Genomic DNA, 27,454 nt, shown 5'->3' on the forward strand with positions numbered 1-27,454 from the left:
GCCTAGTTTTGCCCCTGCCTAAACACACATTCACAGTTCCTCTTCTGCAATAGTGCAGCTCTGCGAGAAGGGGGAATATGCCCTGCTATTCTGGCCAGCAAACCTGCTTCTCCACTGTCTTTCAGCTGGTGGGAAAGAGCGGGGGTGGGGGCGATATGCGTGCTTTCCCAAATTAATTTTAGAACACAACTGAACTCTTGAGAGATTTGCATAGAAAACATTAGTGATAGATTCAGATAGGTTGACAGTCTCAGGTAATATGGCACTGCCTATTGATTTATCCTTTCGACAAGACATAAGGTACGGTCCTGAGATGCAGGCTCACAAAAAGGGCTTTCCTCACTGTTGGCAACCACAAAATTCGTGTGTGCACCAAGGTCCATCTGTCATAGCCAGTAACAGATGCTCTGCGTACATAAAAACCACATTTTTCGTTGAGATGCTGTCAGCTATATGACTAAGGAATAAGATATTTCCAAGAGTGGAAAAGGTCACTTCATTTGTTCAAGGTATAGAAACACATAACTAAGTATGTTAAGCTTTTAATGAATGAATGAGAGATATATTCCTTTGAAGGGAGCAATTTGCAAAAATTATACAGGACAAGAGAAATACTAGTTTATTTAATCCTCCATGTACAACATTACCATATTCTAGATTGTTTAGCAAGATTATTAAAACAGTAGCCTTATCATCAGGCCGCCAAATTCTAGCTAAGCATATAAATTAAATGGTCCAGAACAAACAGGCACACATAATGTTCCACCAAAGTAAACAAGAGTCAAGTGCTCAGATCTTATGATCATCAGGTCAATTAATCTTGGCAGGAATACATAACGAAGGTCATACAGGAATGAATTTCCATTTCAATTGAACTTCGAAGCAAGTGGGTAGAATTGGCACTGCAACCTTAGAAAGCAGTTCAAAAGCCATGTAAGCAGTGTCACTTTCAAATCTGTTCAGTTCCCATGGAACCAACCAAAGTCTAACTCACACAAGCCACAACTGTGTGCAGTGGTTTGTAATGCTGAAAGGCAGGCACTGCTCAATAGAGGAGGGGAAGCTGTACACGAGAAGCCGTTTCCCCACATGGTTCGGTGGATTTCATGTCAGGGAACTGTCCCCGGCTCAGCGCAGGGTGGTGCAAGGGCTTTCGGGATGCTACAGAGAGCCTCAACAACACCTGAGAAGCAGCACTTCCTCTTCCAGCGTGAGAAGCAGCGATGCCTCAAATGGGGAAGGGGAGGCAGATCAGGGAACTGGCAGCCAAGGCTCTGGGGATTTTAGAGAGACCTCACACCCCGCTGGCGCAGAGGGAGGCACACCACTTCCGTCCCCCCAATTGCGCAGAGGGGTGCCACGTAGGGAAAGAAGGAGGGGATTTTGTATCCCTAGACTCTTATGCTGGGGGAGAAACCGGAAAGGGGCACTCCCGGATTCTGCTGGTGGATGAGACAGACGTGATTTGTTAGCTCTGCACTGTAAATAGTTTTGCACAATGAAACCATTAAAAGGAAGCTACGGAGTTCGGCTGGTCACTCGTGAGCAGTTAACTGAGGACCTTACAAATCACAACTCACGTAGACAGCACAGAACATGGTGCAGGACCCCACTCATCAGTTGCATTAGAACCAAACCTCAGAATACAACCAGAGTCAAGCGAAAGCAACTTCTTCTAGAACAGTCCTGGTATATTCCCAGGGACGACAAAAAGCAAGAACTGCCGATTCCGGTTTTTAAAGCCCGTGCATGGTACAATGTATGATACCATACACTTGTAATATCCCTGGGAACAGAGACTATGGAGCCCAATAGTGGCAAATGCCCACGTTTTCAGTTGATGGCGGACAAACAGCACCAATGTCAAATTGCATCAGTTTACAGCAAAGGTGTTATGTTCATGCTGATGCCGTGAACTAAATTTACCCCCAAAAGAGCATTTAGGAATTCAAGTTACTGTTCAGTACATTACCACCTCACCACAGGCTGATGCAGCAGAAGAAATCAGCACTAGCTGATTCAGAAAGGTGTCCCCCATTCATGGCAACTGAGCCTATGTTCCACTCACAACCTCACAGGGGGGAAAGGGCTTCTCCACTCTACCTGCTGCCTAATTCAGGTGCTCACGATTAGGGAAGGACTGACAGTAGCCACATGCATGGATGAGACATGCCCCAGTTACCAATTCCAGTATTTCCTTCTATGGAGCATTGCTTTCAGTTTTATTCCCTTGCTGGAATGTTACGTGGCCTAGATTTGGGTCTCTGTTTTTATACTTTTGGATAACTTACATCTGAACTAAACTAATATCTGAATACGCTATGTGCATCTATCTCCTCCAGAAACATGTTCTCTGATGTTTTCGTTTTCTTCCCCTAAGGCAGAAGCCACCAACAGAAGGCCAGGCATTAGTTGTGATATTCTGACAGGAGGAAAATACAGCGTTGCATCCTTCTCCATCTGGTGTGTGTGTGTGTGCGTTCTTCCTCCTCGACAAACCCATCGATTTTTAGAGGCGGATGCTTAGCCAGGTTGCAAATTGTTTTAACTTCTGCATGTATCTGTTGTTTCTTATACGCTCTTTCAGCTTCTCAATTAACGTTTCTTCTCTCCAGATTCCTTTATTTTTCCTCACGGCTTTCAATTCAGCCCGAAGTAGCCTCTTGTGGAGTTTCCAGTATATCCGGGATTCGTGAGCTAGTCCGTCAATACGGACTGTCTTGCCAAGCCCTCGTCTCAGGATTTCTTCATTCAGGCAGATGCTGGAAAATCTACCCTGTTCGGAATGGACATCGATAGCGCGGTTGAGTGTCTTACACAAGAATTAGAGAAAACAACAGCCACATGACATCAACTTAAAAATATTAAATAAGCAGAAATTAAGGCTGCAATTCTATGCATTTTTGCTTGGCAATAAGTCCCAGTGAACACAGAGGGACTTGAGTATACATGCTTAGGATTAGGTTTCATGGATGCATATCCACCCACCCACCCCAAGTTTTATTTACCTTACTTACTACCACAAGGCAATCAAGCACTAAGTCCTTCCTTCCCAGAAGTTGGAACCACATCATCTGTGGGGGTTTTACCTCTTCTTTCAACCAGACCGTGCCATCTGGTGTTAGCTCCACACCAGCAAGTCTGATCAGCAATAAACCGTCTGAATTCCCTAAGGATGCATGCACAATAACATTGTTTAATTACAACATTATCAGAGACACTTTGTTGGCTTAATAAATCTAAGCAGCTGGGGTTCTGATCTGCTAGGCTTACATGGAAAATTTCGCAACTTGAGTGAATATTCTTGGTTAACATTTGCCATGGGCAAATAGAGTTAACATTTGCTATGGGCTGATAGAGCCAACGCTACTTCAGAAATCATTTGCCTTGTAATATTTCCAAGATTCTCTGTTATTATGGGATTAATGTGGACACCCTACCAAATTTTGCCTCTAACGGAGTCAAGCAACTCACCAAAGAAAAAAATTATTTGGACTCTTAAGTGGAGGGACCTTCATTCACTTTCCCAGATGGCATACCGTATTTTTCGCTTCATAAGACACACTTTTTTCCTCCTAAAAAGTAAGGGGAATATCTGTGTGTCTTATGGAGTGAATGGTGGTCCCTGGAGCCAAATTGCCCAGGGGCCAAAAGCAGATCGTGCTTTTTTTTTTAATAAAGAGAAAAGGGGGTGTTGAAAGGACCCCGCTCAGCAGCTGATCAGCAAGAGATCGGGAGAGAGATAAGAGTCCCGGCTCCCTTTCGGCCGCCCCCTTTTCCAGGCCTCCATTCTTGAATGTGCTGCAGAGGGAGGTTGTTTGTTTCCCCAGTGACATGTGACTGGCTGATTAGATTATGTCTGGAAACAGTAGAAACGGCTCCCTTTCCTTAAGATTTTTCAGAAATGTGAGTTGAACCCCATAAAAAACAGGGCTTTTCCTCTTTGCTTTTCCTCCTTTGCAAAAAAGCTGCAAAACTTTTAGCTGATCCTCAAAAAAAAACCCAGGGCTTTTCCCTTTGCAAAAAAGCTGCAAAACTTTTAGCTGATCCTAAAAAAAACAGGGCTTTTAGAGGAGGAAACCCAGAAAAAATATTTTTTTTCTTGTTTCCTCCTCTAAAAACGAGGTGCGCCCTATGGTCCAGTGCGCCCTATGGAGCGGAAAATACGGTACTCGTCCTGGTAGCCAATATATAAAACATCTTTTGGGCTGGAGCAATACTTTATTAATCTCACTCTGGGACCACTTAGAAAAGCATTTACACCTTTGCGTTTTCAGTACATGCCCTCGGCAAATCTAATGGGAAGATTTACGGTAATCACAAAAACTCTGCATCTGTGAGTCGGGAGATGCGGAGAACATTGAACCCTATTTGTTATGGCGCCCTTTATATACATCCCCTAGACAAAAATTCCTTTACTACATCCTTTGCTCCCTTTCCAACCCACCTCCCCTTGAGAAAATCTCTATTTTGCTGCTGGTTGGCAATAACATATTTATTACTGCACTGGTTGCAAAATTTGCCTTGGCTCCAAGTAAGTTGAGAGCTAGGCACCAAGACAAGTATCATAAGGTAAAGTGTGAGATGTGGAGTGCTTAACTTATGCAGATGTGATTTTTGCATTTTTGTACATTTGCTTTGCTGTTGTTGTTGTTCAGTTTTAAATTAATTATTTGTATTCTACGCATTGTGACCAGTTGTGACGGCTTATAGCTTTTAGCAATGAAGATTTCATTCATTCATTCATTCATTCATTCATTCATTATTTCCAGTGATGTGGAATATAAGAACCTTCCATCACCAGAGACCAACAGCACTGTACGGCTTTCTGTATCAAAAGTGGTCAGGATACAGACATGAAAAAGGAAAACATATTTTGACGTTGCTTATTTAAATGGTACAGGTTATACAACTGCGTTTTGCACCTAACAGAACAACACTTGAGGAATGTAAATAACGTAGACAACCCTTGTAAATAATCTCCTATAAGGAGTGACAGTTAACCTTAGCCCCACAGCATGTGTTTCCAAGGTGTGCAGAAGGCTTCAGAAAATAAGTATGTGCTTCAAATTTTATACTATAAGTACAAGCTGCTCAAGCTGTAACGTGTGAAGTAGTCCTCGTTTAGAAAATGTTCACTCTATAGCTAGGATAGGATAGATTATACTTGAAAAATACGAGGACCTCTGTCTTTGAAGTAGGAAAACAGTGAACAGTGCAGTTATTTTCATCCGTGCGACACTGTTATGGAAATACAATGTTATCTCTACATCAAGCCATGCAGAAGTAAGAAAGGAGAACATGGTAGGTACAATAGTTCTGGAATTCCAGAATCACTACCCTTAAGAATGACTTTTAGCCCAAGGGCTTAGTTATACCCAGCTCTGTAAGATTTTTGCTACCTTTTCCTTGAATGGTAGACCCCAAAGCAAATGGCTTTTGAAATCAGTTGTATCTCATGTAGCATGGGGGGGGGGGGGAAGCAACCCTGATTCGCCTTTGAGTTAAGAGGAACAAGTTGTGCAACTCTTTGAGTCCTTGCTATTCTATTTTCACTTTGCCGGATTTTATTTCCCATGGATTTCTCAAAGAGATTAAGACAGCAATCCTAACCCCACTTCCAGGAGAGCAAGCCTCATTTAATTAAATACGTAGCTAGGATTGCAGTTAAAGCACTCAAATTCCTTTGCAATGTCTAAGCACATATTGCATTTGCTTTGGGGATTCTATTCAATGATACCAGGCAGATTGGGATATTATTAAGTATCAAAACCAAAAAGGACTCTTGTGACCTAAGCTTTCCTGGAATACAGTCCATTTCATAAAATGCATGAAGTCTTATCCTGAGTTTGTACATACTTACCTACATGATTGGGGTGGTGGAATTGTGTGGAAGGGTGAGGTCAGGATGAAATGAGCAGAAAGGTACAGACTGTGACAATCATACTATTAACAGTATCAAGTTTGCAGATAGTTAAATAATGTTTAACTTGGCCACTACGGGCTCACGCATGTCTTTCATCCTACTTACATCTTCTCTGCAAAGATGAAATGATTGGAAGGGTAATGGGAACGTGTTCAATTTCCAATCCTCGTTCACTTATCCGGTGCAACCGTCCCCGCAACTTAACGTTCTTCTCTATAAATTCCACTGGTATTTCCATAGCAGTTGTGAATTTGGTTGTCTTTTCATGAAAAAAGGAAAGAGACAGGGGAGGGGGAATAAATAAATGAAGAACTTGTAACGTCCGGATAGATCTCTGTAATCATTTAATTCACATAACATGATACCAGCAAATGTTTCCAAGCTATAACCCGTTACAGGTATAAATCAATGGCAAGTTGTCACTCTATAAACCTATTCTATGAAGCAGTTTAAGACTCTGTGGTCCACATATCACAACTCACAAGCACCTGACATGGAATGAGCTATACATTGAAACAACTGAAGAAAATGAGGCCTTAGGAGTAAATATGCATGTATATCCTCTCCTCCTCCTCCTCCTTCTTCTTCTTCTTCTTAACTTAAGAGCTGTATCACACATTATGGGCTGCCAATGAGTGCACATTCAACAAAGGAGAGCAACCTCTCACAGTTCCCTTCTGAGTATTATCTGTTTGAGACACGGGCTTGCAAACATGCTTGTTGCATTTTACTATTTTAAAGTATGTTCCTGGGACATTTCAAAGTTTAACGTGTGATGTCGCCCTATAGACGTCCTGCTAGCAACTTCGGCACATTTTCCCCTCTAAACAATCGGATGTAAAGGTTCAGGTCCTCAGCCTCAACTCATCTCAGAAAGAAAAGGAGCCAGGTTTTGGAGGGTGGGGAGGGGAAGAGAGGTGTGGAGGGTGGATGCCCACCTCTGAAAAAGCAGTACGTATGTAGGAGAAGCTGGTAAATGGAGCAGGGCCCAGCAGAGTAGCTAGAGTTTACCACCAGAATGGTCTTTTGCTATGTTGCCCCTATCACATCTGGCTTCTATTACCGAGAAGGTCAGGCCACCAGGAATTAATTTATTACCCAATCCTTGTCTCCTGTTGTCCTGCAAGGTCTCTTCACAGAAACAGAAGACCTTGCAAACAACATCCGAAGGTTCTGTAAATAAACATAATGAAACAAGTCTGCTGATTGCGCTCAGTCTGGCTTTCCAAAAGCAACTGACATGACATATTCTTACATGGAAAATACTCCAGTGAAGCCATGCTTGGCCACAGAAACTGCACAGCGCTGACTAATTTAAAATTAAAAACATAACAAGACCTGCTCACACACTGAAGCCAACCCCTAGGCTATATCTCAACTAGACAAGTTGCATATAAAAAGAAAAGGGATGCGGGTGGTGCTGTGGTCTAAACCACTGAGCCTCTTGGGCTTGCCCATTGGAAGGTCAGTGGTTCGAATCCCCAAGACTGAGTGAGCTCCCGTTGCTCTGTCCCAGCTCCTGCCAACCTAGCAGTTCAAAAGCATGCCAGTGCAAGTTGATAAATAGGTACCGCTGTGGAGGGAAGGTAAATGGCGATTCCATGCACTCTGGTTTCTGTCACAGTGTTCTGTTGCACCCAAAGCGGTTCAGTCATGCTGGCCACATGACCCGGAAAGCTGTCTGTGGACAAAGGCCGGCTCCCTCGGCTTGAAGAGAGATGAGCGCCACAACCCCAAGGTCAAATTTGAGTGGACTTAATTGTCCAGGGGTCCTTTTACCTTTTAAAAACAAAGTAAAAACCCACCCTCGGGCTTGCAAGAAACAAGATGGAATTCAAAGCAAGGGCAGTGGTGGGGAACGGTAAAGGTGGAAGACTGAGTTGGAGAAAGATGGTGAGCAGCCCAGTTTTGAAGGAGGTGTTTAAATGCAACAACAGAAGGAGCCAGATGGATGGCAGGAGGCAAAGCATTCCAATTTGGTCTTCAGAAATCCCAGTGGGCACATTGAGACATTTGAATCTTGATTGCTTATGGGCCCGTCACTAATTGAACACATGAAACAAATTGCACACGTACACACACACACACACACAGGTATCCCATTCTCCATCTGGGAAGGAGAGTGTATAAGATACCTTTTCTAAAGCAATGTATCTCATCAGATAGTTCTGCAAATAAAACGAAAATCATGTGAAGGTAGATTTTTTTTAAAAAAAAAAATTAACACAGTGATCCTATTGTCTATCTCATCCGTAAATTACAAACCCCCATTTGAGCAATATAGGTTTGCACACCATCAAGAAAATGATTCATATACTCATAGGAGGAGATCGACATAGATCGCAAAGTGGAAAACTGCCCAGGAAAATCAATATTTATATTTGCCATGTGCCGGAAGACCCATACAGGTACTGACAAAGGAAGTCAAACATAATTTAAGAGAAACATCCTGGGTGATTTGGGGAGAAAGAAACAATGCAACATAAAATAGCAATGGAAGGTTAATAGAACGCATATAAAAGCAGCTGTTTTTACACAGAACATAAGTCCTGTACAAAGTAGCTAATATCCTAGTGATTTACATCCTTAAAGAAATGAAGCTTGATTTGGGCCATCAAGCAACTGTTACAATGCTGCCTTCCACATCAGCTTTCCTCGTTTGCTTGCTTAACAAATAGGAATTTGGCTGGGAAATGGCCAAATATGTTTTGTCTGTGAAATACGTGACTAGCCTGGGACACAATACAGAGCCTTGAACCACTAATGCCCAACTAGTTCACGAGTTTCAAGGAAACACATGAGGCTGTTTTCCAGCCAATCTCTCACAAAGGTTTGTAGGGGAAAGCAACGTGTGAAAAAGCCATCCCAAATTATGTGTGTGTGGGGGGGGGACGGACGAGAAATGCCTCCCAGATATTCTGGTTGAAATCTGATTAGAAGCTTCTAGGAGCTACAAGTGAGAGCAGGGTGGAGATCAAAGGTGGGTGAACTACCCCAGAAGGAGCACAACGTATCTCTTGCCAGAGGTATGACCCCCTCCCCTAACAAAAAATAATTCCTGGCTTAAGGCAAACTGATATTTCATGCTTGTATTTATATATTCTAGGCCATTTTTATTAACTAAGAAAATGGGAGTAGCTGGATGTCGTTTTTTCATAACAAACTGAACAGCCAAAATGTGGTGCACCGTTAAGTATAATTAAATATGTTAAATGAGACCCCCAAAGTCTTGTTTCTAAGAACAAGTGATGATGGGCTTTGACAGGTCTTTTTGTAGAGGAGGGGCCATGAGTGACAAGCCCCTGTTCCATGCATCAGCCAATCTTACCTAGTTGGCAATTACAACACTCCCTGAAGGAGCTTTACTCATTAAGATCTCAATGATTATGTGGATTGATATATGGAGAGATGCTGCTTAAGATATTTTGGTCCCCAGGCATTTAAACCTTTTAAAGTCCTAAGAGTGGAAAATCATCAAAGCTTGACAGTTCTGGGAAGGACTCTTAAGTCCTCTTCATTTCAATTGGCCCTGAGTAGATAAAACTACCATTTTAACGGAGAATAATTTATTTTATATTCATTCTAGTTAGAAAACCGACTGCAATGAATCTGCTTGTGTTTTCAAATTTCAGCTTACTCTAGGGATCAAACAGGCTAGAGATCTAAATATTCTGCTAAAAGTACACTTCAGATTGAAAAGGCTCAATTACAATAATAGACTTTGGCTAAAAATTAAAGATAAGCAAGCAATTACTGCTCATTATTGAACTTGTGCTATGCGCAGCACCTAACCGCTACAGGCAACTCGTAAACATTATTAAATTCAATACATAACTTACCAATTTTACACTCTTTGCAAGTAAAATTACTCCAGCTATTGCCATTCCAGTACTGATGTTCTGCGGAAAATAACATAATAAATTATTTCATAAATTGTTTAAGTCTCCACTGCATGAATTTCATTTAATTGAAGCCAGAGCATGCTATCGTTATAAAGAGGAAAGCAAAAAATACATCTCGGAGAGCATCCACAGTTATGTGTCAGAAAGGTTTTCTGACTTAGGTTTCGGTTAATCTTGACAACAACAACAAAACTAAGTTTACAAAGGGATCTCAGATTTAGTTTTCTCTAAGCAATCCATTATTTAAAGAAAAAGCTAAATAAATAAAAGTAAAGTAAATGATACAAAATTTATAATTATTTTTTGGGCATCTGCTGAATTCATTATGTAACAGCACAATCCTAACTGGCCCTATTCAGAAGTAAGTCTTATTGAATTCCATATGGCTTGCTCCTGGGATTGTATCCCCCTCTCCATAAAATTTATATACCACTTGGCAGTAAAAAGCAAGCAAACCTCAAAGCAGTTTTAGAGTAGAGCTTAAGGTAAAGGTAAAGCGACCCCTGACCATTAACGGTAGGTCCAGTCGTGCATTACTGGCCGAGGGAGCCGGCGTACAGCTTCCGGGTCATGTGTCCTGCATGACAAAGCTGCTTCTGGCGAACCAGAGCAGCGCACGGAAATGCCGTTTACCTTCCCGCCAGAGCAGTACCTATTTATCTACTTGCACTTTTGACGTGCTTTCGAACTGCTAGGTGGGCAAGAGCTCGGACCGAGCAACGGGAGCTCACCCCGTCACGGGGATTCAAACCGCTGACCTTCTGATCAGCAAGCCCTAGGCTCTGTGGTTTGACACACAGCGCCACCCGCGTCCCAAAGTAGAGCTTACTTTGGAGTAAATATGCATGGGATTGTGCTAAAATGCAAGCTACTGCAACCCCAAACCTCATTAAAATAATTGGGACTTCTAAGATGGAAGGGACTCTAAAGGTCATCTAGTTTAACCCCAGTAATTCAGGAATCACAGCTAAAGAATCCCTGGCAGATGGCCACTCAACTTCTATTTTAAAACCTCCAATGAACAAGAGTCCACCACCTTCCAAGGAAATCCACCCCACTTTCAAAACAGTTCCGATCATCAGAAATTCCTTCCTAACATTTAGTTGGAATCTTCTTTCTTATAATTTGAATCTATTGGTTCGAATCCTACCTGCTGGAACAGCAGAAAACAAGTTTGCTCCCTCTTCTATGTAACGACCCTTCAGATACTTGAAGATGGCTATCATATCATCTCTCAGTCTCCTCTTCTCCAGGCTAAGCATACCCAGTTCTTTCAACCCTGACAGAACTCTGTGGCGCCCCACTTCTCACTTGTTCCCAGGATGGCAAGGAACCGCTAGTGAACCCTTTTTGGGTTCTGAGTAAATATGCTTAGGAACATATTTTGAACATGGTCATCATAGCATTGTGCACACTAAACTACAGGTGACATATTGAATTTGCTCAGAGATGTTGCTATTCTGAAACTGTTGCCCATCACAAATGAACCAGTCATTTATAAATCTTACAAAATATGACATATTGAAAATCTATTTTGTTGATTTTTGTTTGTTTACTGGTTTTGACCCAGGTTCCGCAGGTAGCCCAGCAGAACCCAGAGGTCACCCATTTGACTCCCAGAATAGCCTCTGGTAACAAGGAACACACACTCATTCATTATTTTGAACCTCAATTCACTTCCAACTTCCTCTCTCTCCAGAGTGTGAATAGCAACAGATGCTCTTCCACACCTCCTCTCCTTATGCAGCCAGCTTCATATGGGTCTATCAAAGCCTTTGCTGCTGTTCACACCTTGCCCAAATCTCTGCTAGTGAGAGTGAGTCCAGGCAGGAAGAGCGGCAACTCAGTGAAATGAATTGTAATAGATTAATCCTCTAAATTTTATTTATGGTATGTGCATAAATTTCCATATGAGTATTCTGGGAAGCATGGATAGTAGCAAGCTTCCAACTTTTTAATTTTATTTTTAACACACCTTTATCCTCGGGCATTTTCTGATCATTAGTGCTAGATCTACTGCCCAAGATTTCTTGATCTCCTGATATTTGCATACTTGCATACTTCAATCCATTCTAAACACGCCAGTTAGGGAGCAAACCTCATAAACCGACTATCTTCTGTGCATACGAGTGCAATTAGTCTGAGAATTCAGAAGTAGCTATTGCTTTTGTTTCAACCAAGCAAAATATCTCTTTACTGCAATAGCTTTTAGAACTTCAGCCTTGAAGCTGAAAACCTTTTTCAAAAAGGTTGTGATATATGTGCTGCCATAAACCTTAAAATGTGTTTTGTCTGAGAAAAAAAAGACAAGTAGGCTATTCAAGATGTTGCACCCCTGAATAATTTCCCTCTTGAGACCCCATGGTTCCAGCTGATGTGGCGTAAACCTCCAGTTTAGACAATTAATCAATTAAAAATATTTTGAACAGTTAAAAAGTTGCCTTAATTAATTGAACAGCTTATTTTTTAAAAATTAAACCAAATAAAGCCTAAATCTCCTGTGGTCTTTTTAAAAGTGTAATTGCAGTCACGGGGAAGGTCTTTTAAAAGTGTAAATGCAACCACAATTTAGATCAGAGCTACAGACCTGGTGGCTGTGGCGTCCAGTCTTGTCTCCAGAACTATTTCCCAAGTCATCACCCCCGTTCCCCAACTCCTCTTTGCCCCACATGACAAAAACACACTTTATATTTTGAAGGAAAGAGAACACCTTTACAGGCTAGTATTTCCTAACATCTTTGGACTGCGGAGGAACATCGTTTAACTCCACAATATCAAACCCTTCCCTCACAAGGACCAAAGGCATCCCGTTTTCCCCTCAGCCAGTGAAGCAATTCGTACATGTGAGCAAAGGCGGAACCAAAATAGGACAAAGTGGGGACTCCCATGTTCCTCCCTCCATCCGCACCCGGGTCCCTGCTATAGCCTGGCGCAGCAGAGCGACAACCCAGAGCCTGTTCCCGTGCCTCCAGAAGGGAAAGAGCGCCTCTGAGCATATGCTTAGTGCCCATCCCCAACGATGGTGCGCGGCCACGACATATTTGGAGAAGCAACAGGGATCCCGGGCTGCAGAGATTCAACATGCCCATTTTTTATTGTCTTGGTCGCCGCCGTTCTGGCCTCTTTTCGTTTCAACCTATCCTCAAAGACCTAAGGGCGAAGGCAAGCAAGCGCGCCTTGCCGAGGCGCCAGCCGGCTCCCTCCCTCGCCATTGCTCCTACCCGGACGAGGGTGAGGTGCTCGTCCGCCCAGGCCGAGAGGCGAGAGACGTAATTCGCCGGCTCTCCGCCTCGCTGCCCCGCCATGGCTGACCAGGCGCCGCCACTGCCTGCGCCTTCCTTTTCTCGGGCTTCCGCGCACACCAGGGCGCAGCGCCGCTTGCCGGACACTTGCAGGAGTCGCGCCTTCCTTGCTGCTGCTGCAATAAAAATGCACCAAGGTGTTCTTCCTTCCTTCTCCTAGCTTCTCCTTCGTGGTTTGCCGTAAACAGTTTACAGCGCAGCCCTAACTAGGATTGCCACCTTTGTTCTGGCCAAATACGGGGGCCGGGGGGGGGGGAGAGCGATTTTTATTTTTGTATCTGCTGCTGAAGTGTTTTTGTTTTTATTGTCTATTTTGTGGTTTTATATCTTAATTTTATTCTGTGAACCGCCCTGAGACCCCCCGTGTATAGGGCGGTATATAAATTCAAATAATAATAATAATAATAATAATAATAATAATGTGACTTCAAAGCAACCCATTACCAATCTGTTGCAGCCTATGGTCAACACACGCATGGATTTGTAACTCGTGTCTGAGCTTGGCTACCCAGAGTTTAAATACAGTATGACCTTTCACACCATGCGCGTAATGGGGGGCAGCTGCCCTCCCCTAAATCAATAAATATCAATAAAAATACTTAACTGAGGTTCTGCACCCCCTAACAAAAATCCTGGCTAAGCCCATGTTCTACACGCCCTTCCAAACACACGCATTTCGAGAGGGTCCTTTGGCAGAGACCTGCAATACAAGACAAACTGTATCTATACGAGACGTAGCATTTTGCATTGGGAAAGCAAAGGAGAGGCGGCCAACCCTAGCTAACCATTTTCTTCTCAGAAGTACTGAATTTACGGTAACTGGTTGCTCCCAGGTAAGCCAGCTACAGCCCTATACACCTATTTGCCATAAGAGGGAAGGGCAATGGCGCTTAATAGAACTTATTTCTTGGGGAGGCATGGTTAGGGTTAATGGGGGGTGCTTAAGTGTTTGCAGGTATCAGTGAGGATCGGGCTGTTGCAAAACTTGTCAGACTCTCGGTTTGAAGCAGGCGCACACAACGCAGCCCTTGCAGCTGCTCATAAAACAGAACAGCGGCAACGGACAAGCACAGCACGCGGCTCTTCACTTCCGGCCTCCAAAAAGCCGCTCTACCCCTCCCAGATCTTTTCCCGCCTCTCTGCCCTGCTTTTAAAGCACCTCCTTTGAGAACCGGAAGCGAAGCTGCCGTTCCATCGAGCCGGCCAAGAGCCGCTCTATGGTTCTTCCCTAGCCCTTCTTCCTCCCTCTTCCCCTTGATAGGATGGCTTCCCGGTGACGTTGCTCGCCCGCTCGTCCAGTCAGATAGGACCACGGCTGCTCAGCGCTCTGGCTTCCTTGGCGGTACCTTTGCGGGCCGGGTTGTGTTTCCAGCCGGGGAACTTTGACGTGTCGGACCGTGCCGGGTATAAAGTGAGGTTGTGGTGGGCCGGGGGCGGGGGTTAGAAATTTCTGTTCCTTGCTTCTTAACGGACTTTTGGGGCCGGGAGAAGGGAAATTGGTTTTTTGTCGGCGGCTGCGACGAGGAAGAAGCTACCGCCGCCTTCCCGGCGCTGCTTTGTTTTGGTGGGGAAGATCCGCGAGGAGGCCCGTGACTTCCAGCTGACGAGACTGAAGCCCCCCCCCCCCCCGCTCTCCTCGATTTCTCCGTCCTTCTGGCGGGTGTGGGGGACCCCTCTGACCTGGAGTGGGTTTGGCCCAGGTCGGAGGCGGAGGAGGGAAGGCCGGGCCCCTGTTCCAGGCGGGGCGGAACTGGAAGCCTTCCTTGAGCTGCCCTGCGGGGGGAAGGCTCCCCGGTCCCGAGGACGACGGCGCTGGACTACGTGTGCGACATGTCCCCCACCATCTCCTACAAAGACAGCAGCCGGCAGCGCCGGCCGGGCTCCTACCAGAACTCCATGGATATGCTGAAGAGGGAGCTCCCGCCCCCGGACTTCTGCGGGGATGGCCGCGAAGTGGGAGATGACCGAGAGGCGCTTCTCCAAGAGCCGAGCGTCACACCGCTTGGGACACCCCGGGGCTACCGAGCGGAGCTGGGCAGCATCTCGCTTCTCCTCTTCCTCTACGTGCTGCAGGGCATCCCGCTGGGGCTCGCGGGCAGCATCCCGCTCATCTTGCAAAGCAAGAACGTGAGCTACACGGACCAGGCTTTCTTCAGCTTCGTCTTCTGGCCTTTCAGCTTGAAGCTGCTGTGGGCCCCCCTGGTGGATGCAGTGTACTTCAAGAGCTTTGGCCGGCGCAAGTCGTGGCTTGTGCCCACTCAGTACACCTTGGGGCTTTTTATGATGTACCTTTCTAGGCAGGTGGACTCTTTGCTTGGGGAAGAGGATGGCAAAAGCCCAGATGTGGTGGCCCTTACAGTTACCTTCTTCGTGTTTGAGTTTCTGGCTGCCACTCAGGACATAGCTGTAGATGGCTGGGCATTGACTATGTTGTCTCGGGAGAATGTGGGCTATGCTTCCACTTGTAACTCTGTGGGCCAGACAGCTGGCTACTTCTTGGGAAATGTCTTGTTCTTGGCTCTGGAATCAGCCTCTTTTTGCAACAAGTATTTGCGGTTTCAGCCTCAACCCAGAGGAATTGTAACGCTTTCAGGTATAAATTTTTGAAATGAACATAATGATGCAGATCTAGCTGAGAGCGCCTTTTATCTCCCCCCCCCCCAAAAAAAACCTTTTATGTCCTCTTCAGGTTGACAATTGTTCATGTGTAGTGTGGTAAGAAGTGGTGATGAATTAGTCTAGCATGGAACATTTGTGTGGATTTGCTATTCAAGATTGCTGTATCAGCTGCCCAACTTTGAAGGTTCACATTTGTTTAGTAACTGTCTGATCTTGATACACTCTTTTGATAAAAAGATGGTGTGTGTGTGTGTGTGTGTGTGTGTAACCTGGAAGAACACATGCTGCTATATTAGCACACTTAGTGAAAATGCAATGTTATCTTACAGAAGTTTTGGCATTTGCTGGTTTGTGCTAGATAGCAATTCTGCATTTACATATTTTGCCCAAATTACTTTGCTTGAAAATGGAGCTGCAATGTCATCTTAATTAATAAGCTAAACTAAGCTAGTTGTCCTCGTCCATGTTGCTAACATTAATAATAATGAGAGGTAACATGTGGTGAAAAAACCCAAAGCAAAATGAACAATTATAGCAGGCACGTCCAACTTCCAAGAGACTGCGATCTACTCCCAGTGTAAAAAACTGGCAGTGATCATAGAATCATAGAGTTGGAAGAGACCACAAGGGCCATCCAGTCCAACCCCCTGCCAATTGGATTGAGTTGTTGAGCTTTTGGGGGGGAAGGGTGAGCCAAATTTGCTGAGCTTTTTTTTGCTGGGGGTGTGTGTGTCAGGAGCCCATGATCAACAATGGGTGACCAGGGGCGTCCCACGATTGACCGGTAGATCGCAATCAACCGGTTGGAAAGGCCTGAATTATAGTATAGGGTTACAACTAGAAGCAGAATTGGTAAAGACCTGTCAAATCTAGTTTTTTCCAGAATTCCCTTCAAGAATGGGAGGAGAGGCATTACTTTTACACATCTACTTTCCTGCCACCATCAGCTTCTGCATAAGGTTGAAATCACACAATTGAAATGTTAGGTGTAATCCACATGGTATTAAAAACAGTTTAGAAGCAATTGTAGTCACAGGAATAGGGTGGTTCCTGAAAACACACGTCTCAATTGCCAAAGACCAGAGCAAAGAGGTGTGTCTTTAGCATATGTTGGAAATTGTGTATGTCATTGTTTTTGAGTTCACTTTTCTGAAAAAAGTGATTAATACAATATATATATATATAATATAATGAAGGTGCCAGATGCACTTCTGTGGGGAGGGAATTCCACAACCTAGGAACTACGGTACCACAAAGAATTCCCTCTCCCACAGCACCCTGCTTGAACTTTTGAGGGCAGTGGAACTACCAAGGAGGCCCCCTTTACTGATCTTGACAATAAGAGCATCTGTATGGAAGTTATGGGCTACTGCGATATCAGATAGACACAATAAAGAGGCAACAGAGGTCCCAGTGATTTGAGACTGGCTACTTTTATATCTTGCTTTGTGCATGCATGTTTTAATTTATCACAATGCTTTCAGTTTGTTAAGTAAGTAGGGTTCTTGAGGTTGGGGATAAGAGTATTTGCTTAAATGAGTTCTTAATTTTCATTACAGTGGTACCTCTGGTTACGTACTTAATTCGTTCCGGAGGTCCGTTCTTAACCTGAAAATGTTCTTAACCTGAAGCACCACTTTAGCTAATGGGACCTCCCGCTGCTGCTGCGCCGCCAGAGCACGATTTCTGTTCTTATCCTGAAGCAAAGTTCTTAACCTAAAGTGTTATTTCTGGGTTAGTGGAGTATGTAACCTGAAGCGTATGTAACCCGAGGTACCAATGTATTCTTAACTTAATTTTCTTATTCACATTGTGGTCTCCAAATCCATTCCTACAGGGATTAATCTGACATCTTTTCTTCTGGTAAAGATTAAGGCTGCACTACGTAGACTGCTTGCTCCTGTACAGCCCCTTATTTATTTGGATGAGCTAATAATCTAGCATAAATGAATTGCTTTTATGAAAACTATTTTTTCATATTGGATGGTATGTTAATTGTTTCATGAAGGTTGCAGCTAGTCTCAGTATTGGTTTTAAATAGTAAATTATTAGCATCAAGTGTCTTCATAATGGAAAAGTTTTCATTTCCCTTTCAGATTTCCTATTTTTCTGGGGTGCTGTTTTCTTAATAACTACCACCTTGGTTGCACTCTTGAAAAAAGAAGATAGGGAAAGACACCCATCAAAAGAAGAAACAAAAGGCATCATGGATACGTACAAGCTGCTCTTCTCAATAGTAAAAATGCCAGCAGTTCTTACATTTTGTGCCCTGATTTTAACAGCAAAAGTGAGTACATGATTTGTGATTATCATTTGGGAACGTGCCTCATTTTTATAAGTTACTATTATTCATGGACCTATATGCCAGTCTTAGGAGCTACTATACCAGAAAACATATTAATTGAGAAGAGAGCTATTATTGCTATTTATTTATTTATTTGATTTATATACCACCCTTTAACCAAAGATCCCAGGGTGGTGTACAACATTAAGAACATAATTTACGGATCATAATAATAAAAGCATAATACTGAACTTAATAATAGACAACATAATAATAATCATAATAACAGTCCGTTCCCTCTGCCACATTTAACAGACCATAGATTGTTTAATGGCCAAATTTCCTGGTAAAGAGGAATGTTTTCACCTGGCATCTAAAGACATGTAATGCTGGCACCAGGTGAGCCTCTCTGGGGAGAGTATTTCACAGATGAGGGAACCATCACAGAAAAGACCCATTCTCATGTTGTAACTCTATGAACCTCTCAGGAGTGGGGACATAGAGAAGGGCCCTGAGTGACAAGCACAAGGTCTGGGTCAGTTTATATGGGGAGAGGTGGTCCTTAAGATACTGAGGTCCTGAACCGTGTAAGTTATGAGATAGTATTGTTGCTGAGTTGATACAAAGCAATATGTGTGTCATCTCAGGTATGCACTTCTGTAGGAGCAATAGATTGGAAGCCCTTTGCAGACATTACTTTGGGTGCAGAGGGGGGAGCCAATGTGGTGTAATGGTTACAGTGTTGGATTAGGATCTGGGAGAATAGAGTTCAAATCCCCACTTGGCCATGAAGCTCACTGAGTGACCTTGTGGCAGTAGCTGCCTCTCAGCCTAACCTACTTTACAGGGTTGATGTGGGAATAAATTGAGAAGGAATGAACCAGATTAAAATACATGTCAGCCTTCTAGTTACAGGTAGGTAGCCGTGTTGTTCTGCTATAGTCAAAACAAACAAACAAACAAAAATCCTTCCAGTAGCACCTTAGAGACCAACTAAGTTTGTTCTTGGTAAGAACAAACTTACCAAGAACAAACTTAGTTGGTCTCTAGAGTGCTACTGGAAGGAATTTTTCTATTTTTTATTTTGTTATGTCAACCTTCTGCATGTCTGGATAAGCTTGCCTAAACAAAAATGCTTTCTGCTAGTGTCAAAACCATTGATGTCAATAGGCGGGAAGTTCCAATGAAATGACAACAAGATTGCATTTCTCAGTGGTTCAGGTGTTTAAACTATTGGACTCTTAAGAATTGGCATTCCAGGGGATGGCAAGCTTCCACTTTTGTTTTCTCCCTGTCCCTAACAGAGAACATGAGCCTTGTTAGCTCTGTAATGCTGACTGTGCTGTTATTTTTTTGTATTTTTCAACACCATTCTCTGACATGGGAGGGGAAAGAGGGAGCCTCATGCTCAGTCTCCATAGGGCTGCTCTTTCTTTGATTGAGAGCTCATTGAATGCAGTCAGTTGAGAGAGGAACATAGCTGTTGTCATCGGCTCCCTGATGGCTGCAATTGAGCAGTCTTATCTTAACCTAATCAGCAGAGATATGAAAGAGGATTATGACGATGGCCCCATAGTGTGCTGCAATGGATCCTAGAAGTCCTCAGTTAGCCATAATTTCCTCTTACGTCTGAATCAGAAAAAAAACATGATTACTACAGTTTCAAGTTCCTTGTTCTGAACCTAGTAACCATAGTGCCGCCCCCCCCCCCCTTTCTGGTTCTGATTTAACTGTGCTTAATTGCTGGCATTGTGGCATATTGCAGCATGCCAGGGCGTGAATTGGTAGCACAGCAACAAAACTCACAGGCAGAAGGCTTGAGCATGTCTCAGCTTATTAAACTACAGCATGATCATTCAAATTTTCCTAGGGTTCTTTCTTTAAAACTTTTTGTAATTTGCAAGACTGCATAAACAATACGCTACTGAAGCCTCTCTGCCAGGGAGCTGCATTAAAAAACAGTTGTTGAACGAGTTTCTTCTAAAAACAAACTCAGCTCCTGAGAGCCAACAGAATTGTTTCTCAGTGACTCTATCATAGCTGAAAGAGGGAGGTATTGGCATGCAAGGGGGAGCTCCGTTAAATATCCCGGAAGAAGGTATTGCTAGACATCTGGAACCCTGGACAAGAGTTGTCCACACTGTAACATTTTGTGCAGTTTCTACTTGTTACTTGGGCTATATTTATGAAGCCATGCTAGCACTGCAAGATTATTGATCAAATAATTATTTCTGTACAGCCTCCTATATTTGCCCTGATATGGTTATCAGCTGTGTTGCTTCCTGTCAAATGTTGGAATGATTCTGATTGTTCAAGAAGCTGGCATCTGAATACAAGAAACTAAAACAGATTATATTATGATTATGGTTTGGGGAAATATGTTAATATGATGGTCAGAGTTTCTTTGGCTAAGAGCCACTGTGGCTCATAGAATAGGATAGCCTTGTAACTTAAAAAGCAATCTCAAATCAAGTTTTGATACCCTACTTTGATGGTCCACCACAAACCATGGTTTATAAACTGACACAGGCTCAGGTAAAGAAGCAAACCATGGATTTTGCATAATGTCTAAATGTAGTCACTTTTCTATAAGCGGAGGGGCACATTTTAATTTGTCTAAACTAGTGATTCCCAAACTGGTCCATGAACCACCCATGGTCTGCAAGCTTCATTCAGGTAGTATGTGGCATCTAATATTGATTTTTAGCTGTATTTTGATTGTTTCTTTTTCTTTCTTACAGTGCAGTGCATTCTATTTTTTACAATTTGAATTCAATAACTGAACAATATAAGGGGGGAAGCAGTAAAAATACAATTGAAATCATACGTCATCTAGTACAGTGCATTACAATTGCTGCTGTGAGCAGAAAAATCATTAAGTGGTCTCCAAGATGCTCGGCAGTTTTACAGTGGTCCATAGAAAAAAAATGTTTGGGAACCACTGGTCTGAGCCAAAGGTTGGGTTGAGGACCTGTGGAATCGTTGAATGTCAACTCCCATAAACCTCAGTCAACATGACCAATGATCAGGGATGATTTGAGTTGTCTGGAGGACCACAGGTTCCCTCTCCCCGTCTTCTTAAACACAGTCGTACCTGATGTTGCATTCTCTGTGGGTTGCAAACGGCACGGGTTACAAACGCGCCGAACCTGGAAGTAATGGAATGGATTACTTCCGGGTTCGGTGGGTTGCGCATGCGCAGATGCGCCAGATCGCGATGCGCAGAAGCAGCACTGCAGGTTGCGGACTGCTCAGGATGCGAACGGGGCTCCGGAATATATCCTGTTCACATCTAGAGGTACCAGTGTACTGATTTGCTATTCTGGACCACAGTGTTGGGAGTTTGGACCTGGATTCAAGTTCCAGAAAGTCCAGGGATCGGTGACCATGAATAAGTTACTACATATCAGTACAGCAGGAAAACCTTGTTATAATGTTGAATGCGCGTAAGATTGTAAAATGATTTTATGTTACAGATTGGATTCTCAGCAGCAGATGCAGTCACAGGCCTCAAACTGGTTGAAGAAGGAGTACCTAAAGAACACTTGGCTCTTCTTGCTGTTCCAATGGTTCCACTGCAGATCATATTGCCTCTGATCATCAGCAAATACACAGCAGGTCCACAGCCCCTGAACATATTTTACAAAGCTATGCCTTTTAGGTAAAAAAAACCTATTGATAGTTAAACCTGTTAATATACAGCTCTGTTAATGTGAAACTATAATTTTGTAACCATTAAAAGCAATGAGATGTGCATGTTAGGCTTTTGCTTGGAAAGCTTTGCAGTGGTTATTGGTTCGAAATCCCCCGCTCTTGTTTGTTACGCAATTTATAGTGAAGTGCTTTGCTGAATTATCCTTTACGAGAGCTGTGCTTGGTTAAAATTCCACTTGTGTCAGAACAAGTGTTTTCTTTTCCACACTTAGCTTTCATTAGATGACTTTCTCCCTATGGACAAGGCTACGTTCAAGGTGTTGGTTCTGATGTATAAAACCCTGGGCAGCTTGGAATCAGGATACCTAAATCAGTCTTTAGATACCCAATGAGTTACTGTGCTCTGCAGGAGAAGGCATCCTGCAGATACCATCTTATAGGGAGGTCTGCATTCTGTGTGATGTTGAAACTGGGCCTTAAGTGTTGTGCCACATGCCCTTGGAATGCCCTCCTCCTAAATACAGTGGTACCTCAGGTTACATACGCTTCAGGTTACATACTCCGCTAACCCAGAAATAACGCTTCAGGTTAAGAAATTTTCTTCAGGATAAGAACAGATATTGTGCTCTGGCGGCGCAGCGGCAGCGGGAGGTCCCATTAGCTAAAGTGGTACTTCAGGTTAAGAACATTTTCAGGTTAAGAACGGACCTCCAGAATGAATTAAGTACGTAACCAGAGGTACCACTGTATTAGATAGGTGCCGCCTCTGTAGACATTTTGACACCTGCTGAAGACCTTCCTCTTTCAGCAAGTCTTTTAAGTAGAGATATTTCCCAGTCTGCATCTGTATAGGAATTGTTTTTAGATGTGTTTACTGTTTTATCCTTTGTGGCATTTGGGGGCCTTTCATTTCCATGAAGACCACAGAATGTGTCTCATGGACCACTCATTTCCTTCCAGTTTATATGGATGGGAAACAATGGGTTATGTAGGAGTAGCCAACATAGTATTCTCCATATGCTTTGGATTGGAACCCCTACATCGCCCCTCATCATTGGCTGGCTGAGGCTGATGGGCCTTGGAGTGCCCATCTAGAGGGGACCATGTTGACTACCCCAAGGTTAGGCAGCTTAGTATCAAAGGGGCTGATTTCAGTCTGGTATGGCCTGCCTCTTTTTAACTAGAATTCCTGAAATCTACTTGCAAAGTTGCAGATCATGGTCAAGGGGGAGACATCTTAACCATGGTTTGGTAAGCAAAACCTTGATTTAGCTGCCATTGCTGATGTTAAAAGGCCCAAGGAGGAACAAAGTGTGTGCGAGCCAGCACATTTGCACAGTTGCTGATTGTCATGTGCAAAGCAGACCTTTTTTAAGGTGCATTACTGAATCAACCCAAGGTTCACCTAGATCAGCATTCTTCAAAATCTGCATCTGTTAGTTAGCCCACCAGAAACTGGCGAGTGAATCACCACTGGGTCATAAACTGACTCTGCTGTGCCTCAGGTCTACACCTTGTCAAAAAAAAAATGGGTTGCCTTCCTAGCTCGTATTGGTTTAATGCAGACATGATGAGGAGTTTGGGGTATTCAAGGTGTTTGCCCTTATCTTTTCCCTACAGGTTACTGTTTGGGTTAGAATTTGCTTTCTTGGTTTGGTGGACTCCCAAAGTAAAATACGAAGGAGGATTTCCCATCTATTACTATATTATATTGCTTCTGAGTTACGCTTTGCATCAGGTAATAAGTTGCTGTGTGTGTGTTTGTTTGTTTGAGTAGTCTGTGCAGATACAAGGCTTTGATATATATATATATGAACAATGTATTGAGCTTAGGCTTTGTTACCACTTAAGGTGTATTCAATTTCCTAAAACACATTTGTCTGCTATCTACAAGTCTTTACTGTTACTGTTAATACTAGAGAAGGATGGACCAGTTTCTTTCTTTTCCATGTTAAATATAGTGGGGTAGGAGAGCTGAAAATAATGCCAGTATATTTTACATCTGTCAACCAATGTGCCCCTTTGGTTTCAGATATTACATGAGTAGATGAGTTTATAAAGCCAGGGACATAAATTTTAATGGCCCTCGGGCAGCTGTGGTGGCTCATTTACCAGAAGTAATGTATTTAGCATTAACTCTGGAAATATAAACTCTGCTCTGACCAAACCAAGCCTAGGAGTATACAGATTGCCAGATGTGAATTTTTTTCCAGTTCTTCCACCACACTATGTAAGTGTTTTCCTTACTGAAATCTTGTGTTGGGAGGTTATTTTGTTGCAAAAACACTGTTTTCGTTTCTTCCTACAAGATACATAAAAGTGGGAATCTTTGACCTTCCAAGACCCCAGCAGCTCTCAACAGCTGGCACCTTTTGACTACATTTCATGTTAAAGGCAGCTCCACAGTGTTCCATAAGACATTTCACTAAAATAACAGTTGCTACTTGAAGCAGTTCTCTTGCGTAATTCTGTTTGTGCTCATTTGTCTTTCCCCCAGGTTACGGTGTACAGCATGTATGTTGCTATAATGGCTTTCAATGCCAAAGTTAGTGACCCACTCATAGGCGGAACGTACATGACGCTACTTAACACGGTGTCAAATTTGGGAGGAAACTGGCCGGCAACAGTAGCTCTTTGGCTTGTGGATCCACTTACAGTGAAGGAGTGTGTCGGAGCTCAAGGACATAACTGTGGGACTACAGCTGCTGCAGAAGTAAGTTTCTTATAAGAGACGCTTTCATTCCAACACTAGTCTTGATGCAGTGACACTAACTTTCTACACTGATATTTTTCCCCCATTTAAAAAGCATATTAGGAATAGCTTTTGCTCTTGCATATTATCAAGTGAAATAATTTGCACCTCCTCTGTTAGCTATGCAAGACCTTCACTTTATTCATCTTATGGGGTTTGAACAGTGTGATTTTAACCACATAGTAGTGTGATAGCAAAGTTGTAAGACTTTTCCAGAATGCTTATATAAGATCATCTTGAAAGAATAATTGTTCCTTCAGCTTTGGCTACAACCCACATGCTTCGATTCTCTTCCTCCAGTAGGCATCGCTGATGGGGCATTTTGAAGCTTAAGGCAACTGCATTACTCTCTACAAAAGTATAGTTTTTTAATTAAAAAGGGGGTGGGCATCTGGGGAAGAAGTCTTTCCTCCCTAGATACCCACCCCCTTATTTTTTTTAAATTGTTTTTTGCCAAGCATGTAAAGCCGAATCCTCACAATTTAAATGTACATAAGTTGCGAGTTACCTGTAATAGAAAATTATTATTAATGGGTGGGAACCAAAGTTAGTCATACTCTGAGCAGACCCATTGCAATCAATGGACTTTGTAACATCCACTGATTTTAGTGGGGGTATCAGTTAAATATCACCCAACATACTATATTTTTAAGGATAAAAGCAGTGTGTTCTTCTAGAATGCTTCATCAATGCATTTTAACTTCTGTTAATACATATATCTGTATAACATCTTTTAACGCCCTTCTCCCATTCTCTCTTGCAGCTTTGTACAAAAGAAGGTGGATCTTGTATTATTACCTTGGATGGATATTACGTGGAATCCTTAATATGCGTGGCTTTGGGATTTGTTTGGTGGTCGTTTCTCGGTCCCAAATTCAAAAAGCTGCAGAACGAGAGGGCATCTTCATGGAAATGCAGGAGAGCCAGTTCATAGGAAAACACTGACAAAAGTTGTTATGGTTTTATCCCACAATGAGTACACAAAAGAATAAATACATCTATGTTTGGGGGGGGGGGGAAATAGCCAGTTTATGGCAAATGACTTTCCAAAAAAACCAAGCCAGGAAAGTAGTATATGGATCAGCTAAAAAAGCACATACACCAACAACATTTCCTTAAGTTGAAAATGAATAAATAATCATACTTGAAACAGCACTTTAAAACTACAGAGCTGTTGTGCTAACTTGCAGTGTCTGCCTTTTGTCTTCTGATTGATTTATTTAACATTATCTCTAAACAAAACTTTTATGAAACCATAACATTTTGATTTAAATGTAAGCGATGAATGTATTTGGTAAAATAAGCTGTAGAGAGAACAATCAATCTGATACATTTTCCACGACCCCTTTTAATTGCTGACCATAACTACGCTTTATGGGAGAAAACAATGAGTATCAAGAGATTCTCTCAAAAATGTATTTTCCTGGCTTCTACAAGCTTTAAAGATTTATAAGAGGAATATTTTTATAATGGTGAAAAATGAGTTTTGTTTTCTTTTCTTTTAATGTGCACACTTGACTTCAAGGCACTTGATTCGCAAATAGAAGTGGTTTCTTCAGGGCAGCATTCGTATGAGAGAAGCAGCTCACTAGGCACTTACGATGATCACACCTGGTAGAGAGGTAGGCAGGCATATTGACTAGTACTGAAGAACGGGCTTCCAAAAGATTAGGGGCACATACAAGGCCAGTGAATTCAGCTTGCTTGAAAAAGCAAATATGCCGTTTCTCAAGAATTGCTGTTTTTTTTCTTTTATGAGGCCCAAAGAGGACTAGGCAAAAGATGTGCTGCCTTTTGAAAAGAAATGGTGATGGATTGTCTGTACTTTTAATGTTTTAGGACATTCATATCATTCTAATGTAACAGTCATTCAATCATTCCTGGCTCCTACCTGGAATCTCCTACAACTGGTAACGTGATTTTTGCAATTCTTGTTATTAAGAGGGAATCTTTTCTTTAGTGCCTTAAGGATGTACAATACACATAAGAAAGGGGCACTGTTATAGTATGTTGTTGGATGTATTTTGTACATCTCTCATGATATTAAAATACCTTCAAAAGGTGTGGCAGGCTAGTGTCATACTCTTGATGCTGTCTCAGTTTTACTGGTTATTTCAAGAGGTCAATTCTTTCTGAAATGGATATTAATTCTTGATTCCAAGTGAATCTGTGATTTATGGTGTACTGTTTTTCTTTTAAAGCTCTTTTCAGAGTGTAAATAAATGTTAAGCCTGTTTGAGAAGGAAGTTTACACAGCTCTTAAGCACACTTACTTGGGACCTACTTCTGGGGAAACAGAGTTAGGATCATAGGGTTGCAAGAGATTTTAAAATCAATAGAGAGAAACATTCTTAGTCTTCCCTTGATCTATATTCCTCTCCTTCCGAAGAACAAAGTGGCCCACTGTTAAGCAATGTATAACCGAAATCGCTAACACCTTAGATCCCAGTACTTAGATTTATAGCTGTTTAAGTGGTTTGTGGATTTCAGGGATCCTTCTGCAACCTTAAAACTATATTTATAGCAAGCTGTTTGTTTTTACAATAATAGGGAGAACTCCTGGACTGTTCCCAATAGGATTTTAAGATTGCAGCCTATCAGTGATATTCATAAACTAGTTAAAACACCAATACTCTGATTGAATTCATGGACCTAAACTAGATAACATCCAGGAACTACCAGTGACTTTGGCAGGAAATTGGGTTACACATTGCTTCCCTGTGGCCACCTGTGTAATATGTTCTGCAGGTAGGCAGTATGTGCTGAGATTGCAGGTTGTTTGTGTGTTCTGTTGGTTGAGCTCCAATAACTTCATTTGGATTTGGCTGGTAGAATATAGGGATGTCATCTTTATTGGTCCCTCCTGTGCCTTTAAAAGCAGCTTGATTTGCAGGCATTTGTTAGGTGATAATGCTGATCTCTAACAGCAAAGAGTTACACCTGTTGATTTCTATAGATCAAGCTGATGTTGAAGGCATGGTGTCGGCTGGGTTTTGTGTCTGTTAGTAAACCTCA

The 27,454-nt window shown here is 42.6% G+C and overlaps 2 protein-coding genes across 3 annotated transcripts; one reads left to right on the forward strand and one right to left on the reverse strand.

Moving 5' to 3' along the window:
• Positions 1 to 1,458: 1,458 nt before the first annotated feature.
• Positions 1,459 to 13,215, reverse strand: C5H3orf33 (chromosome 5 C3orf33 homolog). 2 transcript variants are annotated; one of them, XM_033150486.1, is made up of 6 exons: positions 13,050 to 13,215; positions 9,766 to 9,825; positions 8,062 to 8,094; positions 6,032 to 6,185; positions 3,009 to 3,169; positions 1,459 to 2,776 (listed from the first exon to the last, which is right to left on the reverse strand). In XM_033150486.1, the coding sequence occupies exons 1-6, from the start codon at positions 13,131 to 13,133 to the stop codon at positions 2,510 to 2,512; spliced, it is 759 nt and encodes a 252-aa protein (XP_033006377.1). In that variant the 5' UTR covers positions 13,134 to 13,215; the 3' UTR covers positions 1,459 to 2,509. The 2 variants fall into 2 exon arrangements, with proteins under 2 accessions (XP_033006377.1, XP_033006379.1); XM_033150488.1 differs by lacking the exon at positions 8,062 to 8,094 and having other exon boundaries at positions 1,462 to 2,776; positions 13,050 to 13,209.
• Positions 13,216 to 14,903: 1,688 nt separating this feature from the next.
• Positions 14,904 to 26,526, forward strand: SLC33A1 (solute carrier family 33 member 1). Its single transcript, XM_033150489.1, has 6 exons — positions 14,904 to 15,723; positions 17,846 to 18,036; positions 21,510 to 21,694; positions 23,308 to 23,425; positions 24,185 to 24,400; positions 25,203 to 26,526. The coding sequence occupies exons 1-6, from the start codon at positions 14,961 to 14,963 to the stop codon at positions 25,371 to 25,373; spliced, it is 1,644 nt and encodes a 547-aa protein (XP_033006380.1). The 5' UTR covers positions 14,904 to 14,960; the 3' UTR covers positions 25,374 to 26,526.
• Positions 26,527 to 27,454: the final 928 nt, after the last annotated feature.

Source organism: Lacerta agilis, chromosome 5 (assembly GCF_009819535.1).
Source record: "Lacerta agilis isolate rLacAgi1 chromosome 5, rLacAgi1.pri, whole genome shotgun sequence".
NCBI lineage: Eukaryota > Metazoa > Chordata > Lepidosauria > Squamata > Lacertidae > Lacerta > Lacerta agilis.